Below are 10,397 nucleotides of genomic sequence, written 5' to 3' on the forward strand. Positions count from 1 at the left end.
CCTATGCAATCATACCTCGGAAGTGTGGTATTGTGCCTGGCCCGCACAATATGGTTGGGTTTAAAGTTTCTTCAAACTTTTACGCAACTTGTGGGTAAAGATGTGCAACATCTACAGAGTGTAAAACTGATCAATCAACCGTGCTCACGGTCAAGAGTGACCTGGACCCTCACATTATTAATTTATCGGAAGTCGAATTAAATTGTTGTTATTTATTATTGTTATCTTTATTTATGTTCATGTTGGTGGTATAAACTTATACTTAGTAATTGCTAATAAAATTTGACCAACCAATTAAAATGTTAAATTGCTATTAAACCATAGCCTGTTCTTGATTGGCCTTACACTATACATTCCTCACGCTTGCTGAGCACCAACTATAAGTGTACTCACCCTTACTAAAACCGCTATTTAGACCAAGTCAACTTCGAGGAGATTTTCTTCAAGACTTCGAGGAGTTCTAGGCGTACGTGTACCTCCAGTCAACTGCACGTGGAGTCGTCTTTGTTGGAGTTCCGCTGCTAGAATAAAGACTCTGTTTTGCTATTCGTATAAAGACTATCAGTTATGTAATAAATATAATACTCTCTTTATGTTATAGCACTATCTATAATATTTACTGAAATCATTGCATGTGTGTAATCTTCGCACATATGTTATTCGTGCATTTGATTTTGCCTTTAAAACTGGGTGGGACACGCTGAGGCCGGTCGATTGATTGCTTATGCTACCGTTGGGCTTACAGATCACTGTAGATCTAGTGTCCTCTGCTCCAGCACGCGTGAGCCGTCCGATTCCCCGTTTCCTCCGCGCCAGCCCTTCCGATGCTCTGCCTCGCTCGCTCCCCACCCTAGCAGTCATTACCGACCCGCGGCGGCGGCGGCGGCGGCGAGCACACGTGCGAGGCTGCGACGGCGAGGAGCTTTGCGCGCGAGGCGAGCTACGCGCGGGACGCAACGGCGACGTCAATCTGCGCCCGGGACACCGCGGCGGCTGGCGAGCACGTGCGAGGCGCGGGCAGGTAATGGCATCTCTCAAGACCGGTGCGTTCCTCGCTCGCCCGTTGGATTTGGGGGTTATGGTTTTCTAGAGTTTGCAGATGATGCTGAATGGGAGAGGAGGGATGCTGCGCAATGCTGTGACTCCGTTCGGGAAGCTGTTCAATCGGAACGCCGCATGTTCATGTGCACGCACGCCCAAGTTATTCATCGGCGGTAAATCCTTTCGACCTTTCCCATATGATTTCTTTAAGTGGATCGCTTTCTGCTGTCAGATTTAGAGAGATAGCATTATCGCACCTGATCAAATTCTTCCTTTTTAATTTCCAATGGGAAGGATGTTAAGTGGTGTGATGGGTTCAATTTGGGGTGTGCTGATGCTGATTATTGCCTTTTATTTCTTGTAATTGTATAATAAAGTGCAGGTCTTTCTTACGATACAAATGAAACAGCTCTCAAGGATGCTTTCTCTCAACATGGTGATGTTATTGCAGGTATTCTTACCAATTTATGAATACGAATGTATGTTGTTGCTATGTAAACGCGTGCACCTGTATCTTGTGTCGTACAACGCAAATCATCCTCTTATTTCTTAGAATATGCACCGCAGTGAAGGTGATATGCCATCCGACAACGGGGAAGTCGAAAGGATTTGGTTTCGTTACATTTTCTTCGGAAGACGAAGCTGCTGCAGCAGTGCAGAAGATGAACGGTGAGGCAAGTGCTCCTCACTATCTTCGTCGACATTTCTCAAGCCCAGTTCTCTCGGAACAATGTGCGGCTATGCGCTCACCTCTCTATTGCTAACCCATATTTCCACACTGAAATTGTTTCAGGTGCTTGATGGAAGGACCATTCGGGTGCAGTACTCAGACAGTGGGCGATCTGACACTACCGATTTAGATGCATAATTGCATTTTCCTTGCCGTGTCTCCAGCAACACATTTTTCATCAACATCCTCCAGTTAGTGACAAGGCAGTCCAAGGCAATAGTCAGATCACCCATCTTCTCAAGCCCTCGACAATGTAAGTGGCATAGAGATCCCTGTTAAGCAAAGCGGCACCACATGAGCTCCATGCAGGTCACTTGAAATAGTTAACTACTCATGCCTCGACTTGAACTTATTGACAGTCACAACTCATACCTGAGAATCAAAACTCATATGAAATGGCTTTTGAGGCAACGACTATGTAGCAGAGTTTTAGTTTTTGTTGCCAAGAATGAGATTGATATGATTTTAGAGAAGGAACAGAGGCACTAATGCCCAATTGCCCCCCCCCCCCCCCCCCCCCCCCCCCCCCCCCCCCGGTCGGCTCACTGGGAGGGGGATGACATTGACTGAGGAAGTAGGCCTTCTCAGTGAACACAAGACAATATCAGCTATAGCATGTTGCTGAGGCAGTTAAATTAAGCACCAATTTTCAGCATCGTAACATATTGCAGACTAGGTACGTATAATCTGAATATCTTATCCAAAGACAAATTTATCAACAAAGTTATCAGCTATACAAAAAAAATTCCGTGTGCTCTACGCTTAGACAAAGCATTGCAATATTTTGCATGCACTTAGTTCTCTCTGCACCAGTACACCGTGCTACGCCGCCTTGATGACCCTGAAGGAGTCCATGACTCTCCTGAGGTCCTCCTCTTCCTGCATGAACACCTGCTCCGGCGTCTGCAACCGCAGCTCGTACAGCCGCTTGTTCTCGACGCCGAGGACCGACAGGTAGCGCCTGTCCCACTCCAGGCTTTGCACCCTGTCCTGCGGCATCACCGCCAGCTCGTTGTTACTCGCATAGGATTTTATGTTCACCTGCAGGAAAGAAACCAAGAGCACACACATCTGAGTTTTCAATCCAAGTTATTGTGAGTTTAACCACTTGTGAATTATAAACGAAACTTGCAGCGTTTTCTGTCTGTCACCTCAACTTCGTAGTAGAGCTTGCCATCGTCAGCGACCTTGGACAACGCCGACAGGACGTTCGATTCGCGCCGAACGCCCAGCCTGGTCGACATGAACTCCGTCAGGTACTGCTTCAGAACCTTCTCCGCAGCCTTCTCCGGAGGGCCTAGATCCTCGACGCTGGTGTATTTTGACGACGAAGGGGATGATATCTCGACTGACATGTTCTCATCGAGGACGAAGGGGTCTCTGAAGAATATGTCAGCGCCAGCTCCCTTGACTTGGATCCAGCTCTTGGGGTACAGGAAGGTGTAGCCGTCGAATGTGTCGATGTACTCCCTGAATGTGCCACCGGTTGTCTCAGCTAGTGTGATCTGTTTTGGCCCTAAGATTAGGACCGTTGAAGTGGATAGCATTGTTGACAGCACATTCCTCCTGGGAACTGCAGAAATATTAGTGCTCGCAGTTTGCGAAGATGTAATATTTGAAGACAAGTAATAATCAAGCAATGAAAAGATTCTTCAATAATCTGTGTGTCTGCCATCTTTCCGTTTGTTACCTCTTCAATTTCATGACATACTGCAGATGAAAACTAGGACAAGAAGAGCTTCAGATTACAGCTATCTTAGTCATACTAGCAGTCTTATCTTAGATAAAATGTTTACTTGTAATAGGTAACCATGCTAAAACTGTTGCATGACTGCACAAAATTTATATGGAATAGTGACAAGTCTTGTATTATCAGTTTTCAGTCACCACGTTTCCTAATTGCATGACTTCTGCATCATGACTCCTTTCGAAGTGACCAATGTTAAAACTGTTAAATCTTTGATTGGAACATGAGTGTAGGCTGAATCTTAGTAGGCAACAAATTCCAAGCAGACCTAACCTAACAGAAACTGTTAGGTAACTAAATTCTACTGTTTGAATTTATCAATACCGTTATACATAATGGTCAACACTAGTGTATACAGGACAAAACAGAAATTGTGAGTTGTGACAGCACAGCTAGTAAATTTTTGGAGCCTTGCTCATGTGTAGTGTACTTCAAACTTGTAGGCTAGTTCCTCCTTTGACAAACACAACAATGTAGCGAAGGGTGGGAGCACTACCATCAACTTATTGTAATACTCCATTTACACTAATTTCATGACCTGTAAACAGCACAAAATGCTAAAACTATCCTAATCAATCCACAACAAACACCATGCCAGTCATTGTCACATGTCAATTGCAGTAATTTCCAACCAAAAGAAGGGTAAGCTTTGGTTATTGTCACCTGGAACATCCATGTGGAAATTTAGTTAGTAAAGAGTGACCAGCATGGTGAGTTATGGTCATTCCCAACTGGAACAAACCCATTTGGAGATTTCGTTAGGAAAAAGTGGCCAACAAATTGGTGGTGATGGAACAAACTGACAATAGTGTCTACAATTCTATTCTACATTCCACCGACAAGTGCAGCAACTCCAAGCAACAGCAGCAGCAACAACAATATAGCCTTTCAGTCCCAAGCAAATTGGGGTAGACTAGAGTTGAAACCCAACAAGAGCCACAAATCAGGGTTCGGGCACATGAAAGGTGCAGCAACTCCAAGATTGCTGGAAAATAAGGCACATGCGCATGCTGGATGAACCAAAGCACACAAGTGAGAAGAAGCCAGCAGCCAGCCAGGTCATATGTGATCACTATCAACACGGAAGACTTGAAATGGCTACACGGAAGACTAAGAATGGCTACACCGTTATGCACCATATGTGGCACAGCAATACAGTAGAAGTTCTTAGACTAAGACCTAGTTACTGAGAACGACAGAGCACTGGAAATAACAAGAAAAGGACAAAGAAAATGACTAAAAGGTAAGGACTCGACCAAAACCGTGCGTCTTCAAACACATGATGTAAAATAGCACAACTCGGAAATGTTCCATCACTCAATGCATGTGGAAATCTAATGTGAATCCCACGCTTGAGGAAGAACCATCCTGACTAGAAATCTACAATTTGAAATTTGAGATCAGCTTTTTCTGCACATGTTTAATTCATCTGAGCTAAGCTTTAATCTAAGTTACGGAACTCATGTCTAGTAACATTCCTCCTAGGAACTGCAGAAATCTTAGCTGCTCGCAGTTTCTACAGATGTAATGATTTGTAAACAAGTAATAATCAAGCAAGGATAAGATTTGTCAATATGTGCATGTCTTCCATTCAGTTTGTTACCTCTTCAATTTTGTGACATACTGCGGATGCAAACTAGGACAAGAAGACCTTAAGATTGCAGCTATCTTATTAGTAAAAAAAGTCCCCTTTAACACAAGCAGTCCTAGATAATTTTTTTTACTAGGAAAATTTAGTTTGTAGTAATCGACAGGTTAGATTCTATTATGCTACAGCTAGTCACGCACCGAAGCATTTTCATGAAGCATGAGCCAGGAACTACGATACTACATAACTACAAATTTTTTTCTTTGACAAAATGACAAATTTTGTACTGTCAGTCTGTTGCAATCACCACGTTTCTAATTCATAACTTTTTGCATAATGACTGCTTTCGAAGTTAAAGATGTTAAAATTGTTCCATCAATGCTATCGGTTATCTTGTCTGGCCTGTAGAGTAGGTGGAAACTGAATCTTAGTATGCAAGAGTTCCAAACAAGTTCCAAACAGATTCAACCTAACTAAAACTGTCAGCTAACTAAATTCAACTGTTTGAATATGTCAACAGGATTATACAGAGTATTCAACACTAGGGTAAATAAGACAGCACATAAATTCTGACAGCACAGCTAGCAACTCTTGGATCCTAGCTCTTATGCAGTGTACGTCAAACTTGTAGGCTCCTTGACAAATACAAAAATGACATGATGATAGATGGCACACCATCAGCCTATTGTAATATTCCATTTTGACTGCATGACCCATAAATAACGAAAATGCTAAAACTGTCCTTATCAATCCACAACAAACACCATGTCAGTCATTTTCAATTGCAGCAATTTCCAATCAATAGAAGGGTGCGGTATGATCATTCCCAACTGAAGCACATCCATGTGGAAATTACGTTAGGAAAAAGGGGCCAGTGAATTGGAATTGATACATCGAACTGACAACAAGGCACCGTGTGCTGAACAGGCCAAAGGTAGGTAACTTGAAGTCAGGTCATATGGAATCACTATCAACTAGCAAGACTTGAAGTAGCTTACTGTCAATTGCATCATAGCAAGCAGCAACAAACGTGATAGAAAGTTCTTAGCCGTGACCTCCAGTTACCGGGGGCACATAAAGAGCACCGGGATTCTGGAAATAACAAGAGAAGGATTAAAAAGGAGTGACTAAGAATAAAAAGTGAGGACCCGATCAAACCCGCGTGCCTTGAAATGTGCACACGAGATGAAGGAACGTTCCATCAATAAATTTTTGTGGAAATCTGACGTAGATTCATTGCACGCTTGAAGAAGACCATCCAGACTACAAGTCCAAGGCAGTCAAGTGACTAAGTGAGGTTGCTGTTCGGACTTTGGGAGCGCCTTCTTTTTCTGCTAATAATCTTCCGGCAGTCCAGACACAATTGGGGACTGAGACTGAGCTAAGCTACACTTGCCAACCTCAGTGTCAGAGGACTAAACTTTGATTAAAACATCGGCATGTACTCCATCCGTTCCAAATCACTATTCGTTTTGGTTTTTCTAGATACCTAACTTTTGCTACGACATATATATATATATATATATATATATATATATATATATATATATATATATATATCTCGATCCAAAGCAAAAAACAGTCAAAACAAATAGTAATTTAGGACGGAGGAAGTAGTACTAGCTTGATCCCCAAAACGCAGAAATGTAACAAGCAGAAGCCTCTGTCCAGTCACAAATCCTAATTGGGCAAGTGCAGCTGTACTCGTACAGCAACAACGCCAATCTCTCTCCAAACACGCACGAATCGCCTATCTAGAAGAAGTGAAAACCGGTCTCGTGAACGCTCGCTCCCTACCTCCATTGATCCAACCCAACAGGACGACGCAGCCGCAGACCAGCAGAAACAAAAATCGAGAATGATTGAGCAGGCAAGGCTAGAAGGAAGAGCGCGTACCAGCAGGGAGGACGCCGCCGCCGCGGCGTCTGCAGGACACCTCGGCGCGTGGGGAAACAGCGGCGGCACGCGTGCGGGGCGGGCTCCTCCGTCCGCCGGAGAAGGCAGTCGCTGCTGCTGCGGCGGCGGCGGCTGCCATGGGAGCTGAGCAGTGAGCTGAGCTCGGCTCTGCTCAAGCGGATAGAGATAGCCTTTTTTTTCCGACGTGGACGAATGAGATGCTTCGAAGCACACGAGAGCGCGGGGCTGTCCACGTCTGAATGGCGGCCCACGACACGCCCGGCCCACGTCCGGCCCACGAAACAGAGAGAGAGGCCCCCCGGCGTGCGAGCCAGAAAATTATACTCCTCGGTTCAGAAATACAGGGGCAGGGGCATTTGAAATAGGAAAAGTCTTCCAAGGTGACTTTGACTCTTATAACTTTTATAATATAATATGAATTATTCAAGACTCAATATCATTAAAAAATACTTTGAATATAAATATACTGATGCAAATTTTATATACTAAATGCTTATAACTTAACTAATTATTGGCAAAAATTTGTAAAGTTTTATTTTTTTCCTAATGAAAATATGTCTATCATTTCCGAACGGAGGGGGCAGATCCCTACTAATATTTGGATGAGCGTTACCTTTTTCATGTTAGTTTAGCCCTGAACGTTGTTCTATTTTCTGGCAGGGTGAATAATATTATTGAACACTACTACTATCGGTACTTCATCGAAGTACCACAAGAGTCTTTGTTTCAGAGGTCTAGTCGGTCAAACTTAATTGTCAGCATTGAAAGAGAGAGATTTAGAAGAAAAAAATGTGCTATCAAGAGTTCATCATGTTGCAAGCATGTCTCCATCCTTCGCAGCCGCTCTTCCTTGGCTATACAGAGTAGTCAACAAGCCAACAAAGTTCAAGGCTGCCGTACTGATGAGAGAGAGAGAGAGGTGTCACCTCAACTCAAGACAAATGTGTCAACGTGTGCACGGGACCCTGTGTATATGCGTTGGTGATGGAAACGTCGGCCGTGATAGGTGGCCGGATGGCCCTATCTTGTGCCATATATGCGGCTATGCACCGCATGTTGCAATTTTCTACTCCCTACATGTAGGGCTTTGCTTTGTCAAAGTTTGGTTCGAATTTATCCTTTTGAAATCGTTCACGAGATATATCCATGCGTCATATGAACTCATGATTTCATAAAGAATCTATCAGAGAGAGAGAGAGAGAGAGTTCGTATATGTTTTTTTCTCTCGTGTACGTGGTGTCAAACATACAGTTGCACATTACCTACCAATCTGGTCCATTTTGGTTGTGCTGGAAATAGACAGGAGCTGACGGAATTGCATGTTGGAGTCAATGCTTGGGTACCACACATGTGTAAGGGATGCTATTTTCTTTAATGCTAGTCAATGTTTACATCAAAATCACGGTACGAAAGTATATGTGAAGATGACGAATATCATGATCAGCTATAGGAAAGAAGTATAAGTGACGACGATGAATATCGATCATGATCAGTTATAGGAAATGAGTACATAGGCCAAAGTTTGGGTGTGGACTTAAACGCTCACACGTTCGCACATGCGCATGGACGACACTCATCTTTATAAATACTCGCACACAACCTAACCATTACGAGCATATTTGAGAATCTGGGCGTCAAAGATTTTGAGATCGATGAAGTTGTCACATACACCTCTCATTGTGGGTAAATTTAAGAAAACCTGAGCTCATGTGCCAAGTTGAAAACTCGAATTAAGTGAATAGGTTCTATCATAAATAACCTAACTAAATAAGGGCTAGTTTCAACAAGGTGTTGCTATTGCTACCATGGCCGACTGATTGGAGTATGAAGCCAACTTTAGCCAATTGACGGAGGAGACTATCAGGTGTGTAGTGTGCTACCACACACTGATGGAAAAATGGACATTAGTTTCGGTTGGATAGGCTCATATATCTCAAAAATTCAACCGAGACTAATCTTTTGAGATCAAAAGTTCCTCTTTTGTCCCGGATCATTCACCCAGGACTAAAGATCTCCTTTAGTCCTGGTTGTTTTACCAACCAGGACTAAAAGGTTCAAAAAAAAAGTAGGTTGCCCCCGTCCTGCCTGCTCGCCCTGCCGCCCCCTGCAGCTCCGCTACGACCACCGTACCACCTCCTTGAGCTCCAACTCCACCACAGATACAATCAAATCAAGAGCAATAAACATGCTCATCTCACAATGACCATCACACAAGTAAGAATACAGAACCAATCAATTCGCATAAGATCTTATTTACAACACATGAGTTCGATTTGATTCACAACACACGGTGGATTCACCAGCAAAAAATACAAACGAATCATTCACAAACAAGTAATTATTCACCTCTCGCCAATCTCACCCCCTGTGGCTCGCCTGGCTGCTCCGCACCGCACCGAGCCGCGCCACGGTGGCGGCCTCGCCGGGCTGCCTATGCCGTGCCGGCCGCCCGCGTTGCGCGGGGCCGCTGCGCCTCACCAGCCGCCCGCGCTGTACCGGGCCGCCGCGCCTTGCTAGGCCACACGCGGTGGCGGCTCACCCGCCCGCGCCGCGCCTCACCGGGCCGCGGCAAGGAGGGAGGGAGGGAGCAGAGGGAGGAGGAGGCCGGGGAGGAGCTAAAGGGAGGAGGGAGGGAGGGAGCAGAGGGAGGAGGAGGCTGGGGAGGAGCTAGAGGGAGGAGGGAGGGAGGGAGCAGAGGGAGGAGGAGAGAGAGGAGCAGATCGAGATAAGGATAACGGAGAGAGATAGAGCTGGAGAGATTTAAAGGCCGTCGGTGGATTTAGTCCCGGTTGATAGCTCCAACCGGACTAAAAGGGGTCCTTTTTGTTCCTTGTCCCGGTTGGTGACTCCAACCGGGATTCAAAGTTCTACTTTTATCTCGATTGGAACCACGAACTGTGACTAAAAGGGCTCTGAGAAATTACGAAATTTAGACCTGAGACTAATGACTCTTTAGTTCCGGATCCGATTCGTTCCGAGATTTTTATTCCTCTACCACATTCCTCTCCTGTGCAGTTGGAACATGCAGCATGCGCGTCCAACAGTAGTCACGCACACGTATCCACGAGACCAGGACTGATTGAGTTTTCTAGAGGTCAATTATGGAAACTGACAAACATAATTTACCGTATTGCACCTGAAAGCAAAAGCAGTGAATTACCATTTACCAACGTGCTATATACGTCTAACTCTTGACTTGACGCGTGCAGTCCCACCGAGATCATTGCTGGAAGTATATAGGACATGCACATGCATGGTCAAAAACGTTCAGCATCAAAAGAGACCTCTCGAGTTGAGGGCTACCATAATTTTTCCTGGTTAAATTCCACAAAGCGACACAACAACTGCATACCATTTCAAAACACTTTTCTTTT

At 44.6% G+C, this 10,397-nt stretch overlaps 2 protein-coding genes across 4 annotated transcripts; one reads left to right on the forward strand and one right to left on the reverse strand.

Moving 5' to 3' along the window:
• Window positions 1-793: 793 nt before the first annotated feature.
• On the forward strand, window positions 794-3,430 carry LOC117848706 (glycine-rich RNA-binding protein 2, mitochondrial). 3 transcript variants are annotated; one of them, XR_011897882.1, is made up of 6 exons: window positions 808-1,021; window positions 1,100-1,214; window positions 1,424-1,492; window positions 1,609-1,715; window positions 1,835-2,024; window positions 2,906-3,430. XR_011897882.1 is itself a non-coding variant. In XM_072292857.1 (5 exons), the coding sequence occupies exons 2-5, from the start codon at window positions 1,100-1,102 to the stop codon at window positions 1,840-1,842; spliced, it is 294 nt and encodes a 97-aa protein (XP_072148958.1). In that variant the 5' UTR covers window positions 794-1,021; the 3' UTR covers window positions 1,843-2,244. The 3 variants fall into 3 exon arrangements, 2 of the variants coding, with proteins under 2 accessions (XP_072148958.1, XP_034586109.1); XM_072292857.1 differs by lacking the exon at window positions 2,906-3,430 and having other exon boundaries at window positions 794-1,021; window positions 1,609-1,710; window positions 1,835-2,244; XM_034730218.2 differs by lacking the exon at window positions 2,906-3,430 and having other exon boundaries at window positions 1,835-2,244.
• On the reverse strand, window positions 2,407-7,201 carry LOC117848705 (psbP domain-containing protein 1, chloroplastic). The gene is made up of 3 exons (XM_034730217.2): window positions 7,003-7,201; window positions 2,923-3,344; window positions 2,407-2,812 (listed from the first exon to the last, which is right to left on the reverse strand). The coding sequence occupies exons 1-3, from the start codon at window positions 7,139-7,141 to the stop codon at window positions 2,594-2,596; spliced, it is 780 nt and encodes a 259-aa protein (XP_034586108.1). The 5' UTR covers window positions 7,142-7,201; the 3' UTR covers window positions 2,407-2,593.
• Window positions 7,202-10,397: the final 3,196 nt, after the last annotated feature.

This window comes from Setaria viridis, chromosome 3 (genome assembly GCF_005286985.2).
Source record: "Setaria viridis chromosome 3, Setaria_viridis_v4.0, whole genome shotgun sequence".
Taxonomy (NCBI): domain Eukaryota; kingdom Viridiplantae; phylum Streptophyta; class Magnoliopsida; order Poales; family Poaceae; genus Setaria; species Setaria viridis.